The sequence below is a fragment of the Danio rerio genome, chromosome 25, assembly GCF_049306965.1.
Source record: "Danio rerio strain Tuebingen ecotype United States chromosome 25, GRCz12tu, whole genome shotgun sequence".
NCBI lineage: Eukaryota > Metazoa > Chordata > Actinopteri > Cypriniformes > Danionidae > Danio > Danio rerio.
Window position 1 is genome coordinate 1,760,313 of NC_133200.1, and position 22,006 is coordinate 1,782,318.

A 22,006-nucleotide genomic window follows, 5' to 3' on the forward strand; every position below is an offset into this window, starting at 1 on the left:
AATAAACTAACTTAAGCAATAATAATAATAGTAATAACAATAATAAGAAAATAATAATAATAATAATAATAATAAATAATAAAAGTAGAGAAAAATATATAAAACTAAAATAATATTAAATAAATAAACTAACTTAAGCAATAATAATAATAATAAAATAATAAATAATAATAATAATAATAGAAAAAAATAAATAAAAATAAAATTATATTAAATAAATAAACTAGCGTAGGTAATAATAATAATAAAATAATAATAAATAATAATAAAAGTAGAGAAAAAATAAAAAAATAAATTAACTAACTTAAGTAATAATAATAAATATTAATAATAAAAGTAGAGAAAAACAAAAAATAAAATAATATTAAATAAATGAACTAAGTAACAAAAAATTACTAATAATAATAGATAATAGTAATAATAATAATAAAAGTAAAGAAAAATAAAAATAAAATAATATTAAATAAATAAATGTATGCAATAGTAATTATAATAATAATAATTATAATAATAATAAAAGTAAAGAAATTATAAAAATAATATTAAATAAATAAACTAACTTAAGTAATAATAATAATAAAATAATATAATAATATTAATCAGAATTATATTAATAATAGTAATAATAATAATAAAAGTAGAGAAAAATTTAAATAAAATAATATTAAATAAATAAATGTATGCAATAGTAATAATAATAATAATAATAATTATAATAATAATAAAAGTAAAGAAATTATAAAAATAATATTAAATAAATAAACTAACTTAAGTAATAATAATAATAAAATAATATAATAATATTAATCAGAATTATATTAATAAAGCAAAATTAAATTAAATTAAAAGGTTGGAGGAGGTAATGAGTCAAAGAAAGAAATTTAGAATTTAACGAAAATATGTTTCATTGTGCAATACTGAGTGTGCTCGGAGAAAAAAATACAAATAAAAATGTACATACTGCAACTCTGATGATTTGAAGTGCTTCTTCACTTGTAAAAAAAGCATCTGCTAAACAATAAATATATTAAATATAAAATGAAAACGCACCTTCACCACCAGACTGGAGAAGTGCAGGTTTGGAGAGTGTGTGATGTGCAGGATGGAGTTGTACGCGTTCTCTCCTCTGTTCTCCAAGTGCGTCTCCACCACTACTTTCCTCCTGCTGGACTCTACCAAACGCTCAGGGGTCTTTATGGAGCTCTGATCGACACACGGCGGCCACGAGGAGCGCTCATCACGGCTGCAGAACTCCCTGAAACACACACCAGATGCAGGAAACTGACTCAAATATAAATTAACAAACTGTAATGTATGTAAGAGCATGTGCGCAAATAAAAAATTATGTATCTCATCTGGATCGAAACAAACCCAAAAGGTGCCACAACTGTGCTAGTAAATGTAGCTAAAGCTATATAAAGCATTCCTCCATTCAAAAGCCAGCACTAAAGCCTGCAATGCATGAGAAAGAGGTCAAAGCAAACCTGAGATCTAATAAGTCGGAGCTGCTCTGCAGGATGAGGTTGGGAACGCACTGATCGTCATTATCACAGCCGTTCCAGAAAGGAAGCTGAAGAGGAAAACGTCATTGTGATGAATGCACAGTAATTGATCAGTTATTATTCACTCTTCATCAGTTTTACCTCTGACCGCAGGCTTGTTGGCCAGCCGTCGTCCAGCACCGGTCCTTCATCTGCTCTCTGCAGGCCTACATTTACAGTGAAGGTCAGAGGTCGCGTGTAGTCTGTCACTTCCTGTGTCAACAAATAAGATTTCATTAATACTGCAAAAAAAGGTGTAATAAAATAAATTCAACAACATTTTGTACAAGACGATTCATTTTTAATGGTTGATTAATTTAGAAATAAGGCAAGTGAATGAATGGATCGCTGATTCAAATGATTCGCTCGAGAAACAGATTCATTCAGGAATGAAACTCGCTGTTGCTCTGCTCTGGATTAGCTAACCACTAAGCCATCGTGTTGCCTATACAGATTTATTATGTAAATAAAACATTTTATTTTCAATGCAATTAATCGCGATTAGTCATTTGAGAGCAATAATTAAATAAGCCTTATAACAATTCATTACAACCCAAGCTCATTCTGGAAACGTAGCCCAGCGGACGTTTCTGGAGACCGCGATTTACGTGGCCGGAGGTACGTACAGCCGCGTTTAGTTTTTCTCGAGCGAACGCTGCAAGGCGGTGTGGCGCCGCTCTGCTCCTCCTCTCCGCGCTTGGCAGCCGACGGCTCGCCTCCGAGTGGAGGGCTTTCCCGCTACTACCAGTTTGTCCGCTTAGCACGCAGCGTTACGTCGGCGGAGCGGAGGCCCGGAGGAGGAGGAGCCGGCCGCGGGGACGAACGGGATCAGGTCCGGGGAAGAGCGGTTCCAGAAATCAGGTAAGATGAAAAACAGAATCTAAAAAATAAGGGCGAGAACGCGGGGGAATCCGAAAACGCAGTCGAAATCGAAGACGAGGGCTTTTGCTTTTTTTTTTCTGGATGGCTTTTGCAAACCGTCGCTTGTGTTTAGGGAAGGAGGAGGAGGAGGAGGAGGGCGGCCGGCCGGGTCGTCAGATCTGCCGGCCGCCCAGTCGATCGCTCGGTCGTTCAGCCGGCCAGTTGGACGGACGGTTGCTCCACAGCTCAGGCGCAAACGCCGCGCACTCCCGAGAGGCGCTCGAGACGCGAAAAAGCGTGCACAGCGGCCTCTCACAAATCCACGAAGACAAAAACTGCTCGAATACGTACCTCCCAGGACTTATTTCGTGGTCCGCGGGGCTACGTTTCCACAATGAGCCCGGGTTGATTCATTACTCTTCATGCAGTCAGTAGGTTTGAACTCTCAAGATGTGTTTATTGTTTATTTGTGTTTATTTTTAGTGTGATATAATGATCAATGATACAATGATATAATGATCATAAATGAATACGGTCTCTCACATGAACGTGGAAGTGGAGTTGTTGGCAGTGTTGCGCTGCGGGCCGCAGTGTGACATCTCTGCTCTCTTCTGTGCTGTCCAACACGGCTCGGGGGAAATAGCCAGTCTCCTCAAAACCAAAGCTGTACCTCAGCGCTGGACACAAGAGAATAAGTTCATAATGCAAACAATGAAAGGTACATTCAAGCTCCAAGATGACAAACAAAACAAATTCATATCAACAGTCTATACATATTTGTCTGTATATATTGTCTATATAAATGAAACTGTGTCAGTTCAGATTTCAGAGTTGAAGTTCGGTTCAGTTCAGTTCAGTTCAGTTCAGGGTGGTTTAATATTTACTGCTGTAATTCCAAAAACTGAAGAGCAAATCCATTTATGCACAGCTCCACAACTCCCAAGCTAGCAAGCCAGTGGTGACAGTGGAGGAACAAAACTTGACCAATTGTCGAAAGTGAAGGAAAAAAACCTTGATACCAGGATCAGTTGGGTACAACCATTTTTCCTCTGGCCAAACTTCTTGTGCATTTATCTATAAATATATCTGTCTCTATATATTTGTCTCTAAAGTTGTCTATATATATATATATATATATATATGAACAATATCACATGAGTAGCAGTGCGATATGGCTGTATATCGGCACTGGTGGGAGGCGTGCGATGGCACGAGGCCAGGAATTCCTTAGTGCCCCCAGCAGTGCTGATATACAGCCATATCGCACTGCTACGAGTGTGATATTGCGTTTATACAACAGTTTGACGGCATAAATGTGTATATAAAAACAAAATCAAACACGGAGAGTCTCAAAAACCCTTTTGTATGACGAACTACTTTCTTCTGCGTTGGATTCAAATCATAAGCTGACTGTTAAACAGCTTACACTTTAGATCTGTAGTGTCTGCTTGTTGCTGGCTGTATGTGGGCGGAGTAATATACAAAGGGTAAAGAGGCTGTACGGGTGCTGATATTACTTAAATATATCACAGCTATCAGCCAATCAGATTCGAGAACCAGACAGAACTGTTGTATAGAAAAATAAATATATATATATACATACAGTTGAAGTCTGAATTATTAGCGCCCCTGTTTATTTTTTTTCCCAATTTCAGTTTAATAGAGTAAAGATTTTTTTCAACACATTTTTATTCATAATAGTTTTAATAACTCGTCTCTAATAACTGATTTATTTTCTCTTTGTCATGATGACAGTAAATAATTTTAGACTAGATATTCTTCAAGACACTTCTATACAGCTTAAAGAGACATTTAAAGGCTTAACTAGGTTAATCAGGGTAACTAGGCAGGTTAGGGGAATTAGGCAAGTTATTGTATAACGATGGTTTGTTCTGCAGACTATCGGGGGAAAAAATTGCTCAAAGGGGCTAATAATATTGTCCTTAAAATGGCTTTTAAAAAAATTAAAACTGCTTTTATTCTAGCCGAAATAAAACAAATAAGACTTTCTCCAGAAGAAAAAAATATTATCAGACATACTGTGAAAATTTCCTGAATCTGTTAAACATCATTTGGGAAATATTTAAAATTAAAAAAAATAAAACGGGGGCTAATAATTCTGACTTCACCTGTATATACATGATCAAGTCTGAAATAATTTATACAGTACTAATTTCAGGCTTGACTATATGTTTATATATTTATCTATACATATAGACTATACGGCAGTTAAAGTCATTGTGAAGTACAGCTTTTTTCCCACAATTAGATGCATTAAAAGTAAAACTTAAAGGTATTAAAAATGTGTGCTCACATTAGGAATGATAAGTATAAACACAACAATAACTATAACTAGATTAGCTTCCATATCAGCACACAATATTGTTATGTTTATTATAAGGAAAATAAATAAAAACTGTATTTAGTATTAGACATAAAAAGGTGTAATAAAATAACAAACAAATCTAAACTTTGAAATTAAAATGTAATAATATTGAAATAAAACCAAGTTTTCAAGCTATTATTAAAGACTATATTAATATCTAAATCCTACAATAAGACGGCAGTGAATTCCTAAAGTAATTTTTTCTATATTTATTAAACTTTTTTTAAACAACAAATATCTCCCAATGTTTAGATCAAGATGCATTTATTGAGAAAGCAAAGTAAGAATGATAATAAATCCTAATATAAATATATATATTATATATATATAGCAATCAAAATTCCGCAAGTTTTGACCGGGCTACTTATTTTCAGGGTGAATTGTTCCCTTCAGAAATCTCAATACTTTGTATATTTTGATTTCTGCATAATCCCAGCTCCCGTCTGATGAAGAGGTGAATACAGTCTGTGTGTTTGTGGCTCTCAGACGAGTTTACATCCATAAAAAGCTCCTCCGTCCCGATCTTATAAGTTCCAGATGGGAATGAGGGGATGCCTGACACACTTTTATGATGCTTTCCACGGGCTTTTCTCTCTCCAAACGCCAGGATTAAAGTGTTTTCCCTTTGGCCGGAGGCTTTGTGCATTAGGAAAAACTGTTGTAATATTAAGGAGTGACCTTTTGAGCTACATCTGTAGTAGATTATATAGAGGCACAGGACAGTGGAAAGTACAGCTGATGCATTTATTACTGGTCACTGAGTTTGAGGTTTGCTGCTGAACTCTAGCTATCTAAAGATGCGAATTAGATTCATACGCAAAATTGTAATATTTGATAAAACGTTTGTGTATAAATCAGCGTTTTTAAGTCAAAGGGAACAAAATGGTCCCCGCATAGCAAACTTTCTCTGGCCCAGATCTGGCCCACACCATCAGCATTTGCTTGGCCAACATGCCGCAGTTGGACCAAGTCTGGCTTCCATGCAAGAGGCAAACGTGGACCATATCTGGGCCAAGTCTCAGCCGTGTTAATATCACATGACTGGGCCTGAACTGGGCCAGATGTGTTGGTGTGTCACGACTGAAATGTTTTTTTTATAAACCCATGAAGCTTTTCCATGATGCTTTTTCTTAAAGCGACCTGATTGATAGAATTTTTTCTTTAATCAGAAATAATTTAAATGTATTTTAAAAGTGGGTCAAGATATAGGCCAAACTTACATGGCCCACATATACATTTTTAACATCTGGGCCAAATACTACACTTGACATCTGGGCCACGTCTTGCGTGACGCCACTAAGACGGTGCCACCTCGGCCAAACCTGGCCTGTGTTTGGCCCACATGCTGTATGTCAGTGCCGGACGAATACCTGCTGTGCCAGCTTTATGCAACCCAGGCTCATTGTGGAAATGTAGCCCCGCGGATGTTTCTGGAGGCTGCGAAATATGCCGGGAGGTATGTATTTGTGCAGTTTTTGTTTGCGCGAATCCGCGAGAGGCCGCTGTGCTGCGCTTTTTCGCGTCTCGAACGCCTCTCGGGAGAGCACGCCGTTTGCGCCCGTGCTGTTCTTGTGCGAAAAACCGCCAGAGGCCACTGTCAAGCGACCTTCTGTCCGACTGACAGACTGAATAACTGAACGATCGACTGGCCAATCGGCCAACCCAGCCACCCTCCTCCTCCTCCTCTAAACCCATGCAAAGATTTACAAAAGCTGTCCAGAAAAAAAAAGCAAAAGCCCTCGTCCGATTTTGACCGCGTTTTCGGGTTTTATCGTTTGCTTTTATTTTTTGGATTCGGTTTTTCATCTTACCAGATTTCTGGAACCGCTCTTCCCTGAACTTGAACCCGGTCGTCGCCGCAGCTGGCTCCTCCTCCTCCAGGCCTCCGCTCAACCGAAGTAACACTGCGAGCTAAGCGGACAAACTGGTTGTGGCGGGAAAGCCCTTCACACGGAGGTGAGCCGTCGCAGCCGGCGAGCGAGTGCGAAGAAGAGGAGCGGCGTCACACCGCCCCATAGCGTTCGCTCGAAAAAAACAAATGCGGCCATACGAACCTCCGGCCACGTAAATCGCGGTCTCCAAAAACGTCTGCGGGGCTACGTTTTCAGAATGAGCTTGGGTTGGCTTTATGCCAAATTCTTTGCTAACTGGGTCTTTTCCTGATAAACTGGAGCAAATATCAGACAGAGGGATGTAATACAGTGCGAGAGGAGAAGCCACTGTGGTGTTTGTTCTTCTCTAATAAATGAGCTGCGCCTCAGAAGATGAAGACGAAATGCAATGAACGCGGTGAATGCGGTGGCTTTTGGAGGCGTGAGACAGGAGCGCAGACAGATGCTCAAGACATGTCTAGAGGGAATAATAGAAGAATAATAATACTGAAGCACTGTGATGACGGACTGACGGAGGGCTGAGGCCTTTAACAATCAGCTAACAACATTTCATATCTGCAATAATGAAAAGAGAGCTGCAAACCAACATTAATGACGCAAACACCCTCAACACACACGTTAATATCTGATCCAAAAAGCGCATCAATAGTTAGATGCAAACATAGCAGTAGCGTTACATACCGACTCTTTTTGGATCCGTCATCGGCGTCCTCGCTGTGACGTTCAGGCAAACCGTGGCCAGCATACACGACACCTCACGACCTCCTCGAATGCAGTCCTTATTAAAAACGTTGATTTTTGAGGGCTCAAAATGAACGCCGATCCCAACACGGACGACACTGCGGGACCTGTTCATCAGAATAAAAAACTGAGTAAAGTTCTCTGTGATGTTTTAATTGCGTTTCATTGTTCATTACCAAAGCAACAGATGACTAAAATTGGTGCTTCTACATTGAGTGATTCATTGAGAAAGTGAACGGATGATTCAGTGAATCGTTGACTCAAATGATTCATTCAGGAGATTCAAAGTGTTTCTGCAGACTGTTTTTATTAATAGAACTAGTTAATTTTTACCATTAGATGCTGCTAATATACACACACTGCTGATACACAACTGTGTTTAGGTGTGGTTTATTTATAAACTAATTTTGAGAGGATAACGTGCTTATGATCAACACGGCTGGCACCTCATTCGCTTCGTAATCTGCCTGTCACAAGTAAATAATGTTCTGGTGAATCCAAGTGCAAGTGAACAAAATTATAATTTATTAACACAGTCAAAACAAAAGCAAGGAATGAGTGCGGTGCTAGGACTAGGAGAAACAGGGCAGGAATCAGGCAGGAAACAGGGTCCAGTAAAACCTCCTCAGGTCCTGAGCACAGACAAGATAGCACCATAAGCACACGCAACGAGCTGACAATGAAACACTGAACACGTAGCACATATATAGGCACGATAATGAGTTTCAGCTGGCGAACAATCAATCCAGCTGAGTGCCGTCATGACACGTGACCAAAACAACTACACGTGGGCCACAAAAACAAAACAAACCCACATGATCAAACAGACACTCCGGAAAAGCGCACAAACCTGCAACCGTGACACTGCCCTATTGGATGATTACGGGAGTATTATAAATAACCAAGTTTTTCACTCCAGTTATCTTCGTCTTGAAGCTTCCCCCCCTTCCACCCCTATTTCCTCTCTTTTTTTTCCCGATAGGGCGACACGGTGGCCCAGTGGCTAGCACTGTTGCCTCACAGCAAGAACACTGCTGGTCCAACCTCCTATCGGGCCAGTTGGCGTTTCTGTGCGGAGTTTCCATGTTCTTCCTGTGTTCATGTGGGTTTCCCCCGGGTTCCCCGGTTTCCTCCCACCGTCCAAAAACATAAACCATAGCCAATCGACTAAACCAGGGTTTTTCAAAGTCTAAGACAGTGGGCCTCCCTTTTGACACAACTTATCCATTGGCGCCCCCCTCTTCCCAAACACGCACACACACACACACACACCACACACACACATATATATATATATATATATATATATATATATATATATATATATATATATATATATATATATATATATATATATATATATATATATACAGTATATATAAAGACACAGACAGATGTCAGACTGTTAACTCACTTTTATCATCATTTGCATGAAAGTGAAATTATTTACAGAGTAAAAACAAGTATTTTAATATAACGTTTTTAAAACTAGGATGATGGTTCAATATGAATAGAACAGATCCAAGAACTGTCCATCCCAGTCAAAACAGTTGAAGTTTATCGGGTCTCATGCTGTCATTAGCCAAAATATGGATAAACACATATAAAGGTCGTGGTTCATCAGCTGGTCCTGTCCACGTAAATACTAAACTCAAATACTGATCATCATATCATCGTCCTTTGGGTTTAAGCCCTGAACTTGAAGGCTTTAAATCGGGGGGTCTCAGAAACCGATCCATTGTATTAGCAGGCATATACCTCTATTGGCGGGCTTGCCAAACAGAAGCGAATTCACAGCTATGGCCTTCTGGGTAATAAAGGTTTTCTTATTTTAGACGTATTATTTTTTTGGCTTTGTTTGATTAAACCGTTTAAATATAACAAAAAATACATATAATAATTAAACATAATAATTATATTTTTATTATATAATATTTTTCCCGCGCCTCCCCTGACATGCTCTGGCGCCCCCCAGGGGAGGCGCGCCTCACACTTTGAAAACCCCTGGACTAAACCAAATAATCACCTAAGACAACCTTAGTTCACACTTCTCACATGGCGACAAGCAGGGAAGTTCTCCAGACCTACCTGAGCTTAAACTCCCCTCTCGCCCTTCTAATGGGAGGGAGCCCCGGGCTTGAAAATATTACGAGCTCAGGGCTCTCTCCCGGGACAGCATGCCAATTACGCTTTATTGATTATCAGCTAAGTGTGAACTCTTGAAACCTCTTATATAGTGATTTAATTGAGGGGTCAATCCCCACCAAACTTCCCTGTAATTTGTACCCTGGTCTAAACCCCTTACAAGAGTGATTTTTGCATAAAAGTTCAGATTTTAATTCAATTTTGATTAGCTCACATATAATAGTGCAAACTCACCAGAGCAGAACTGCGGCCCCAAAAGAGCCCACAGACAGATCTACGAGCCCGTCTCCATTCAGATCCATCATCCCGTGAACACTGCGACCGAAATAACGCAGTCCTGGAGCCAGCTCAATGCCCGATATCCTCTGAAAGTAGAAATATTAATAACTAAAATTTGCTTGGTGACACTTTACAATGAGGTTGTGTTAGTTAATGTATTTACTAACACGAACAACCAATGAACAATACATTTATTACAATATTTACTGATGTTTGTAAATGTAAGTTAATAAATAAATCACAGTGCATTAAATATTGTTAAAAAGCATCTATATAGATTTCCATAGTGCATTAGTAAATGTTGAACTGTAGTCAGGTAATCTGCATACATCAATTGCAATTTCTTTGCAGAATTTAGTAAAAAATACTATTTATTAATGTGGAATGGTTTTGAAAGTGTAGTGACTAAAAACTAAATAAAAAAAATAGTAACTTTATTCAAGGTTTACAATGCAAATCCAATTTGTTTGGTAAACAAAGCAAGAATCTCATGTAATATATTTACTAAAAGACAGAAAAAATGACTTTACAAACTGTATCATACAAACATTTGCATATTAGTCTTTCAGTATATTATTAAAATTAATACAAAAACCTGAACACATGTATATTTACACACATTTACATAAGAAAATGAACGGATGATGGCTAAAAATCATTGTGTTGTCTTAACTATGATTAATAAATCAATATATATGGTACAATTTTTGTTCATACTTATTAAATGAATTTGCAGATGGATTTGCTCTTCAGTGTTTGGACTCTCAGTAATGACTTTAAACCACACTGAACTGAGCTAAACTGAACTGAACTTAAACGCTAATAACTGAACTACCCTGATCCAGTTACTATGACCATTTATGTGAAGCTGCTTTGACACAATCTACATTGTAAAAGCGCTATACAAATAAAGCTGAATTGAATTTAAATAAATACGTTAACTAATGAAACCTAAATATGAGCGAATATTTTGTATTTGGCCTGACTGGAATGTGGTTCATTCATGTTTATCAACTATCAGTCACTCTCAGTTAACTCGTACCTGTTTATATTTGGTTTGTATGCTGTTTTTCAGCCCGTAGAAGAGGTAAATGGCTCCTCTGTGGTTGTCCTCCAATGGTGCACCGACTACCAGCTCGCTGAAACCGTCACCGTTCAGATCCGGAAGAGCCGACATGGCCGCCCCAAACCGAGAATCATGGGAATGTTCTGACGGACCAAGAGTCCCATCTGGTATAAAAGAGCCCTGTATAATAAAGAGACATTTAACATGGTAGTTTATGACTATCCTGAAAATTTTATTGAAACCACTCCGATTTATTGTTCATGAACACTAGTTAAAAAATAAGGATCCGACTGCTAACGTTAGTCAAACTTAACTGATAATGAAAACTACTTGCAAAGAATGTGTGATGTTAATATCTTAGTTAATCTTATATATCTCTTTAAAATCAAAATCCATTAGTATTGTATTTAATGCTAATAAGATAACATTAACATAACTTATATAACAAATATAGACCTAAGTAATATTTACTAATGATATATTATTGCCTATTTGCAGTTCAATTAGTTCATTTACTCTTTTATATTTGTTTATGTAAACAATCCACAAATATACTGTAATATAATATACAAATATATTTTATTTGTTCTTATACCTGGTAGACTAACCCTTTCTGCAGTTTAAATTGTATTATATTGTGATAAAAGCTATAATCACGACACAATTGTACTGTCATAATAAGCCTTCAGATATTACTCACATCAAACATTGTCCATATATGAACGATTGACCAGTTTCATGGTTCATTTTACAAACAATAACGACATGCCACAGTATTTCAGTATCTAATGTTGATTCTGTAATCACTCTGATTTAATCAACGATTTGTTTTATCATTTGAACCCATTACAGAAATAGTTCGTTAGTCTGTTGAATGACTCTTTAAAAGAACCGATTCATAAGAGTCATTTGCCGGTAAAACAGATCATAGCGGTTGACAAGAACCGGTTCATAAAAGCCATTTGCTCTAAATAATCACAACAAAAAAAAATGTATACTGTCATAATTAAGCTTTCAAATATTACACTCGATACATTAAACAATGTCCATATGAACGATTGACCAATTTCAAGGTTCATTGCACAAACATTATCGAAAATAACGACATGCCACAGTATTTCAGCATCTAAAGTTGATTCAGTAATCAATCTGATTCAATTAACAATTTGTTTTTATCATTAGAACCCTTTGTTTAAAGCCAGCAATAGTTTGTTAGTCTGTTAAATGACTCTTTAAAAGAACCGATTCATAGGAGTCATTTAATTGTGAAACAGACCAAAGCGGTGAACAACAACCTAATCGAAAGAGTCATTTGCATATGGCTTTGGATCGCACTTCGCTTTGTTTTTATGTGTTATGGGACAATATAACGCAACAATATACATTTTTACCTCATAATATTCAAATAACCTTACATTTCACAAAAATATATGTTTTATTTTTATGTAGTTTGATTCGCCGTCCGTAAACAAGCATTGTAACGTAACTTTTCTCCAAACATTCAGGTTTTTTTGGAGTTAACAACATTTGTTTGAGGTAAAATAATGCTGTTTATCATGTTTTTACCTGTAAACCTACGGTGTAGATATAAACTTTTCCTTTCTCCCATCCTCTATAGAAGTACATTGGAGCTCCGACCAGTAAAAGATCCGTTAATCCGTCGTCATCCACGTCGATCGGTGCCAGTTCACTTCCATAATACGACCCGATCTACAATCCAAAACGTAAGTTAAATAACTGTTCAAGAATCATACTCGTCTGTGGCTCAAAGTAAAGTGGTACTTGGCATAAATTATGCCTTCCGAAACAGTGAATCATTTGAATCGATTCACTCGATAAAGTGATTCACTGCTTTGCACGTTGTTGATCTACTGGGGAAAGCGTGTATATGCAAACATACAGTACAATATTTAACACCATGTTCTACAGAAACCTTGCTTAATACATTTTATAATAGTAAAATTAATTTAAATATTTTTTATTTTTAAAATTATACATTTCTTTCTGCCAATCAAATGACAAAAGTAAGTGATTCGAGTTAAAAGAGGCCGAGAAGTTTCAGTGCTTTCTGCAAATAATGCTTTTAACAAAAAGGTAAAGTACAACACATCATATTAACATTTAAAAGTCAAGCAAATGTGATGTTTTTCAACCGCATCAGTGATGGAAGACGCATCAAACTATTCTGAACTCACATTTCAACCTTGAGAAGAGTTTCTGTCGGCTTTACAAATGCCAGAAAACAGACACACTTTATCACATTCCCGTCCTAAGTGCTTCCCAGAGGACACACACACACACACACACACACACATGCACAGACAGACTGCACATACACACAGATGGACACATACACGCACAGTGACAAACACTCGCACACACACATAAACACACACATGAATGGAAGATGGACACACGCACAGACACACCCACACAAAAACAAATAAACACACACAAAACAAACATACACACACAGGGACAAATGTACATGCACACACACATATATACACACAAACAGATGCACAAAAACACACACTCATACACAGACACACACACTGATGCATAACAAGCTGATGGCTAAATGAATGTTTTGGTCGACGAGCAGCAGCGTTTATTGTGTGCAATCACGATAGACCATACACACAAGCACACACACACACAGACGCCTGGCCATCTGGAGCGGGTGACTGAGTCTAGACCTTCACACACAATCTCCTGTCCACACACATGGTCTGCATTAATCTTCTGAAGTTCCAATCAAACACCACCGTTTCACAGAGAGAGAGAGAGAGAGAGAGAGAGAGAGAGAGAGAGCGAGTGAGAGGTAGAAGGTATGATGGAAAAATGATTCAGACAGATAGATCAGAGGATTTTAGCCAACTGAGCAGTTGCAGCACTTTTACATGCACTATTTCATGCAAATTACTCCTATTAAAGATTAATCGCAACACGACTATTTTCACGGGCGCAATTAACATGGCAGTATTACCGTCTGTGGAGAGCGTGCTGTGAAAGCACGTGTTCTGATGGAGGAGGAACAACCTGATCTTGCTGGAATTTGGAAAATATTTGATGCTTTGGCAGATTAGAACTGGATATGGTTTGTGTGATGTCTCTTGATTCACGGAGACACGCATTTATTATTTTCATGAATCAAAAAAAAAAGGTGATGAATTTTAAAGAAGTTGGGTTTAAATATTTTCATTCCTTCATTCTTTTTATTTTCGACTTCGATTTTCGATTACGTCTCCACAGTGGAATGAACTGCCAACTTATCCAGCATATGTTTTAAGCAGTGGACGACGCCCTTCCAGCCGCAACCCAACACACTCAGGCCCCGTTTACGCTAGTGCGTTTTAGTTTTAAAACAGCGTTTTAGAATAGTGATGGGTCGTTCATGAACGATTCGTTCATTTTAAACGAATCATCAATATGACTCGGGAACTACGAGTCCTCTCAGGGAGTGATTCGTTCATCCGCGCGTGCGCACATTCGTGCAGGTAGGATCGTTAATTTCAAGTCTTCATCACATTGGCAGAAGCCAATATGCGCAAGTAGGTATCGCTGCAGCCCGGAGACCTGCAAGTGGGAGGGATTACACCGCAAGTAGGTTGGGTGACCTCCAAGTGGGAGGGACTCAAACCGCAAGTAGGTTGGGTTTATCAGGTTACTGTGAGGTTGGGTTTAGGGTTGGATTTAGGTGTAGACGTTAATAAAACACAACAGGTTACTGTGAGGTTGGGTTTAGGGTTGGATTTAGGTGTAGACGTTAATAAAACACAACAGGTTACTGTGAGGTTGGGTTTAGGGTTAGGTGTACAATTTCATAAAGAACAATATTCAAGTCTAAATACAACTAAGGCTGCTTTCACACCTGTGAATCGATTCAGTTGTTCCGAAACAGAGATTAAAATTGTTACATTGTTGCTCTTTGCTCTTGGAGCGGTTCGCTTTCACACTGCAAAGTTTCTAATCGGACTAAAAGAGCTAAAACAAGTCATGTGTGAGTAAACTCTCCTCACATTGGTCAGAGTGTCAGGGTTTATTTTGCAGCGTCCCGCTCAGCTGTCAGGAGAGGTGGTGGTTTGGTGGTGATTGACAGGGTGTGCGCACGACGTGTCTGAGGAGAGATGCGGTGGGGAGGGGTGAGAAGGGTGCACGACGATGCCTATTTGAGGACCGGGAGAGAGACGCGAGATTACCGGGAGATCATCACTCGTTTGCGGGCATCCGGAGACTCGCGAAACTTCCCGCCCTACTCATAATTCTCTCTTCATATAGCCGTAAGCCTATTACATATCCATAAAACACTGTGATATAACCGCGCTCGGATCGGACCGCTTTCTCACTGCAATCGAACCACTCCAGGGTTCGTTTCAATCGAGCCGAGACCGCCTCATTCAAGCGATCTCGGAGCGATTACTTTGGCGCGGAACAGAGCGCGATTGCCCTGTTCACATATGCCAATCGAACCGCGCTAACTGGGCAAACGAGACACGTTCCGAAACAAAAGTGTAGGTGTGAAAGCACCCTAAATAAGGTTTGCCCAGCCCACTTGGAGCTCCAAGACCCACCAACTTGGAGCTGGCTCCGGCCTCCGTTTATACCCTTCTCAATATGCGTTTAGAGCCGGAAAAAGTTTTGATCCGTTCACCTCTCGAGTCCTCTATCGGGTCTGAGTCATTCGTCCATCACGAGCCAATCATATGCGTTTAGAGCCGGAAAAAGTTTTGATCCGCTCACCTCTCGAGTCCTCTATCGGGTCTGAGTCTCTCGTTCCTCACGGGCCAATCATACACGTTTAGAGCCGAAAAAAAATTGAACCGTTCATCTCTCGAGTCCTCGGGTTTGAGTCATTCTGTCACGTGATGAACGAACGATCATGGCTCCTATCGGCTTAGACTGTGCATTGATTAGTGTAACGTGAATGAACCCCTGACATTTGAAGACATGAAGAGGTGAGCTGAGCAAAGAGACAACAATACCTTGATAGATAAGAGCAGGTCAACATTGAATTAGTATTTTCTCCTTCTTATATTCTATTTATGACTTATTTGTCGTGTGATCAACCTTTTGGGCTGGTTGTAGATGTGTTTGGAAGCAATTTGTAACATTTTAATAATATTTAGGAAAATTGAACCAAATGAACGAAATGACTCGAGAAAAAGATTCGTTCATCTCGACGAACGAAACTCAAAGATCCGAGTCAGTAAAATGATCCGAACTTCCCATCACTATTTTAGAATGAAAACGATCCGCGTCCACACTAGCGTTTCACCCAGCGATTCTGAACAGCTCTCCGTCTACACCACAAGACTGAAAACGCACATCACGTGACCACACACACTCACACACTGGCATGCGCTGCAGCCTATCTACCCAGATGAGAGCTGTGCTCGTCGGAGTGTTTATCAAGGATCTCCCGCTGGATCTAATCTCACTATATTTGTTAAACGTCATATTTAATCATCTTGTTGTCTATATCTATCGACATATTCCCCGACTTTGGTGTTTTGAATCTATTACTTGATCTCAGGTAACGTGTATTGGCTGAGCAAAGATAAGTTAATGATTAATGTAACCATGTACATTCTGTATATTGAGTAATTGCTTGCCTTCATTTCCTATAATGTATAAACTTACTGTACGTTATACTTTTATAATGGCCGTTATTGATTATATAAACATATTCAGCAAAAGAGAGGTTGTTTTTCGTATTTTCAATGAAAATGAATGGAGGCAGTGGTGTTATAGGCTCCGTCTTGTCGAGGGCGTAGATTTGCTCTTGACATTGGTGGCGACACACATCCCTAGAGCTGCACTGATCAGCACAAATTCTGTTTTGTGCTTTTAAAAACACGAATGAACACTTAATAATACAAATAACAATCATGTTCCATGCTGCAAAAGTCCATTTACATGATTTTACTGCAGTCAGGCTTTGAGGAGGTATGAATGTAGAGAGATTTAGAGAGATGTGTGACACTATTTAACTGTTTTATCCCGATTATTGTTTCTTATAATCATGGAGGCCTAAATTAAAACTTTGATCGAATCAAAATTTCGATTAATTGCACACAGTTGGTTTGTAGCATTACGGTGAACTCATAGCAAACTCGACTTTGTGTATGTTTAGTTTACTAAGGGCTGATGAAGCATTATTTTATTTTGATTAAATTTTTGGTATAGGGACATTTCAGTAATTGGTGGATATTGGTGGGGACACGTCCCCTCCATCCATGCCAATTCTACGCCCTTGCGTCTTGTTATGAATACGCACGCAGTGAAGATGACGCTCATTTATGCAGCACAACGCCTCAACATTTCTGCAGTCTGTTAAGTTGTTCATATCAAAATGAAAATAGCAGTTCCTTCATGTTTTTATTCTATTGTTAAGAAAGTGAAACAACCTAGCCAGGGTGATGTGAATAAGGTTATAAAGTGCACAAATGCCTTTGAAGGTTTACGCGACTTGTCCTCGGGAGTTTGTTTTCCATATCAAAGTTGCAAAGTCTGAACTTACAAGGAGAGGATGCAGGACTTAACTTTGTGTGTGGGCTACTTAATATTGAGGAAAAGCCCCAATCAGAGAGGCGAATGTCGGCAGCCCCGTCTTTGTTTTCAGATGTCTCCGTTTTCCCCATTCACACTGAGACGGAGCAGCAGCATTTTAGGATAAAAACGGCCTCTTCAGCGTTTCCAAAACACTCCGTTTTCTGCACTCGAAAACTCCGGCGTAGTGTTCACTGATGGCGTAACCATAGCAAAACTTGTGCGTTTTCAAACTAAAACGCATTAGTGTAAACGGGGCCTAAATCACACTCATGCACGGACAATTTTAGCTTATTCACCCTGTAGCACATGTGTTTGGACTGTGGGAGAAACCGGAGCACCCGGAGGAAACACATGCCAACACGAGGAGAACATGCAAACTCCATACAGAAATGCCAACTGATCCAGCCGGGGCTTGAACCAGCAACCTTTTTGCTGTGAGATGATTGTGTTACCCACTGAGCCACCATGATGCCCCAGTTTAAATATATTATTTGGTTTTTGGCATAAAAGAAAAATCACCAACTAAATATATTTTATTGCATTTTATGCAGGGCTTTACATTAACACCCGCCAACCCGACCAATGCGGGTAGATTTCAGCTTTGGCGGGTTAGACAGACACCTCCACTAGCCACTGGCTGGTTGAAAATCATTTTTAAATGGTAGTTTTCCTAAAAGCAGGGTTCGACAATATAAGGATGACCCAATATGTGTGCAAGTGTGATCTTAGAATCGAGAAGTAAAATAATTGTGATCACGCAAGCAGAAGAAAGCAAGAGAATACCGAATGAGAGGATGATGATCACTCGCGCTAACAGCTGATGTGATGCGCGCGACTTCTTCAAACTGCATAACGCGTGCGCGCTCCCGAATCGTGAAGCAACCGTGTCTGGAACAGGTTCTGGAAACGCAACCGTCATCGGCTATCTTTCAAATAAACTAGACAAATAGTGATGAACATGCACCCACAGTCCTGATGCTTTTAAGAGCTCTAAATGTTTCTTTTTGTAAGCAGCAGCGGTTGTTTTCACTTTGAACAGATTATTAAATTGCCTAAAGTTAACCGTGTGCATGTGATATTTTCATTATCACACACGGTATGTATCACCTGCTTTCATTTGCTTACGGTTTTATTTACTTTCATTTTTGTTAAAATGGTTTAATTATCTTTTTTTTTTACAACATTGCTTTATTGGGAGATGAACTCTCCATTTATGTGCAGTCAACTGGTGATCCGCGAGATCTTTAGCCAGGACATGACAATAGTTATTTTTTTAAAAGTCAATTGCTTTTCTTTTCTTTTTTAATAAATATTTTGTTAAATAAAAAGTATAATATACAGCTATATTTTGCTTGTTTTGACACATTAATAATTTGTGGCTAAGAAATAATTATTGTTTAGTGTGGTTATAGAGATAAATTTGGTACATCGTTAATTTTTAAGCTCTAAAAAAAGTCATGAAAAATAAAAACTAATTGCAATATAACACTATGAAACCACGACCCATTTGCTCATGCTCATTGAGCAAACTCATACTGGACACACAAAAAGTGAAATGAATGAGGACGCATGTGGACATAACATCAAATTTAAATCAAGTAATTTTAGCATGTCAATGTCAAATTTATGCATATAAAATATATTTTCCCAACAACAAAATTGTGGCTAGTGAAAATGCAAAGTGGCTAGTAACATTGGAAAACTACTAGCCACAGTGGCCGGTGATTAAAAAAGATAATGTAAAGCCCTGATTTTATGTCATTATGTAACTCCACCGGTTTTACACAACCCAACCTGCTCCGAGCTGGAATCGAACCGGCGACCTTCCGCATGGGAGTCAGGTGCTCTACCAAGGAGGCTAAAGACCGTGACCGCTAGCGTCAGTCGCTAGAGCAACTTTGGAGGTCAGAGGAGTGAGGTTTACCTCCACAGCACTTACTAGCTGGCCTCTGTTTCAATTACACTCATTACAAATTACATTACAAACGCTGGGTTGTTTGTATACAACGTTGGGCCAAATTAGGGCAAAGCCAACTTTTGGGTAAATACTTAAATTTAGCTGCAAAAAATCAACCCATACTATGTAGCGCTGTCGCCTCACAGCAAGAAGGTAGCTGGTTCTAGCATCGGCTGGGTCAGTTGGTGTTTCTGTGTGGGGTTTGCATGTTCTCCCCGCATTCAAGTGGGTTTCCTCCTGATGCTCTGGTTTTCCCCACAGTCCAAAGACATGCGGTGCAAGTGAATTGGGTGAAATAAATTTTCCGTGGTGTGTTTCCCAGAGATGGATCGCAGCTGGTAGGGCATCCGCTGCGTAAAACATGTGCTGGATAAGTTGGTGGTTCATTCCACTGTGGCGACCCCAGATTATTAAAGGGGCTAAGCCGATGAGAAAATGAATGGAAATCAACCCAACATTGGGTTTGTCCATATTCGACCCAAAGTTGCATTGCAACAACCTGGATTTTTTTTTAGAGTGTGCATGCAATATATCATATTATCTAATACTAATATTATATTATATTAGTAATACTACTACTAATAATAATACTAATATATAAATATTAGTTTTTGCATGCATTAGAATAACAAATGAACTTATAAAATAGTTTCCCAGTACTGGGTTGTGGCTGGAAGGGCAACCACAGTGTGAAACAGGGGTCACCAAACTCTTCCCTGGAGGGCCGGTGTCCTGGAAATTTTAGCTCCAACCCTAATTAAACACACCTGAACAAGCTAGTCAAGGTCTTACTAGGTATACTTGAAACATCCAGGCAGCTGTGTTGAGGCAAGTTGGAGCTAAACCTTGCAGGGACAGGACAGAGATTGGTGACCCTTGGTGTAAAACATATGCTGGAATAGTTGGCGGTTCATTGTGCAGTGGCGACCTCTGATAAATAAGGGACTAAGCCAAAGGAAAATGAACGAATGAGCTCATAAATTAAAAAAGGAGTATTCAATAATTGAACATGCTCCGGTTTCCCCCACAGTCTAAACACATTCGCTATAGGTGAATTGAATAAACTAAAATGTCTGTAGTGTGTGTGAAAGGGCGTGTATGGGTGGTTCCCAGTGTTGAGGTGCCACTGGAAGGGCATTCTCTGCGTAAAACATATGCTGAATAAGTTAACATATGCCTGATGAATAAAAGGACTAAGCCGAAAAGAAAATGAATGACTTTAACACCTAAGGCTGCCTAAATAATCATCAAGAAATGCCTAAAGCTTTGCACTTTTGTTAGGATTTACTTGAAGAGATTTTCATTTTGGTTAAAAAGTAAAACATAAATTTCATTGAAAAAATTATGCAAAATCCTGGGTTTGTCCATGTTTGACCCAACGTTGGGTTTAAAGAGCATTTTCAAAATGTACTGCACACTTTTGCACATATCTCAAGTGTGCATGCACATGATATATTCTTGGTGGCGATGATTTGGAGCTTTAATAGTGCATTTTAGTATTGTTTTTTAACTGTAGTTCAGATTTTTACTCCTTTGACATATTTTATGTGTTTATGTTTAATGCCTGAACAGTTGTTTTGATCTACAACAGTTGTAAAGGCTTTCAGTTGTAGTTGCTGATCTCTGTTTTTGGTTGTGTATCAATTGTTTGTATATGAAAGTGTATTGGAGTCGTTTGTGAAGCATTAAAGTTTGGCGATGCTTGTTCTAGTAGTGTGTGTTGGTGGTTTTACCTGCTTCCCGTAGAGAGAATAGAGTATGGTGAGGTTTCCGCTGTTGGTCAGAGTGAAAATGACCACTTTCCCTGTGTGGTTGAATCGGGGCGCTCCAGCGACGTACAGCTGACCGTGATGAGCAGAGACCACCGACGACACCATATACCCTAAAGACAAGGCATTCTTATACATTGACCTCCATCCTGTGGTACATTTTGATTTGGTGGCTACACACATGGAAATTAAACTCCTAATGTTACACTGAGGAAATGGTTTGGAAATGGCTCAAAGCTGAGTACATAGGGATTTCTGTCAGTCATGGAGTCAGATGCTCATTGGTACCAGCTGAAAACGCTGTTGTTCTTACCCAGATACGCTCCGTGGTTCTTCAGCTCCTCTGGGAACTCTTTCATATAAGAAGACTTTGGTGGGATGACTTTACCATGACGGGTCTCTTTCAGAACCGCTCCATTCCAGTCGTAAGCGCCAACTGCACCAACCAGTATCCCGTCCTTTAAGAGAAAGTTTGCATCTTCATTACTTCACATGTCATTTTTTAACCATGTGTCATTGTGGTACTCAAATCTAGGTTGTCATAACCCAATGTTGGGTCAATATGAACAAACTAGGGCTGGGTGATAGAAATCACATATCACGATAACGTCAAATATCGCAATATAATACCAAGTAATAGTTTATCTACACTCACCGGCCACTTTATTAGAAACACCTTGCTAGTACTAGGCTGGACCGTCTTTTGCTTCAGAACTGCTTTAATCCTTCATGGCAGAGATTCAGCAAGCTACTGGAAATATTCCTCAGAGATTTTGCTCTTCATCACGCAGTTACTAAAGATTTGTCGGCTGCA

General features: G+C 39.0%; 2 protein-coding genes across 12 annotated transcripts in view; one reads left to right on the forward strand and one right to left on the reverse strand.

Annotated features, from left to right (window-relative positions):
• Window positions 1-22,006, reverse strand: part of itga11b (integrin, alpha 11b) — an 85,185-nt gene that overhangs the window by 21,792 nt on the left and 41,387 nt on the right. For both annotated transcript variants that reach the window (XM_073942507.1, XM_690467.10), the window contains exons 11-20: window positions 21,506-21,650; window positions 21,157-21,305; window positions 12,478-12,621; window positions 10,888-11,091; window positions 9,801-9,931; window positions 7,362-7,528; window positions 2,946-3,079; window positions 1,644-1,754; window positions 1,485-1,570; window positions 1,051-1,255 (exon numbers count right to left, since the gene is read on the reverse strand). In XM_073942507.1, coding sequence (XP_073798608.1) covers window positions 1,051-1,255; window positions 1,485-1,570; window positions 1,644-1,754; window positions 2,946-3,079; window positions 7,362-7,528; window positions 9,801-9,931; window positions 10,888-11,091; window positions 12,478-12,621; window positions 21,157-21,305; window positions 21,506-21,650 — 1,476 coding nt within the window. The remainder of the gene's footprint in view (window positions 1-1,050; window positions 1,256-1,484; window positions 1,571-1,643; window positions 1,755-2,945; window positions 3,080-7,361; window positions 7,529-9,800; window positions 9,932-10,887; window positions 11,092-12,477; window positions 12,622-21,156; window positions 21,306-21,505; window positions 21,651-22,006) is intronic.
• Window positions 12,184-22,006, forward strand: part of coro2bb (coronin, actin binding protein, 2Bb) — a 78,043-nt gene continuing 68,220 nt past the window's right edge. For 5 of the 10 annotated variants that reach the window (XR_012400101.1, XR_012400095.1, XM_073942588.1 and 2 more), the window contains exons 1-2: window positions 12,184-12,447; window positions 12,530-12,635. The gene's annotated coding sequence lies outside the window, so the exon portion shown is untranslated. The remainder of the gene's footprint in view (window positions 12,448-12,529; window positions 12,636-22,006) is intronic. The other 5 variants (XR_012400096.1, XM_073942591.1, XM_073942589.1 and 2 more) reach the window with 4 other exon arrangements.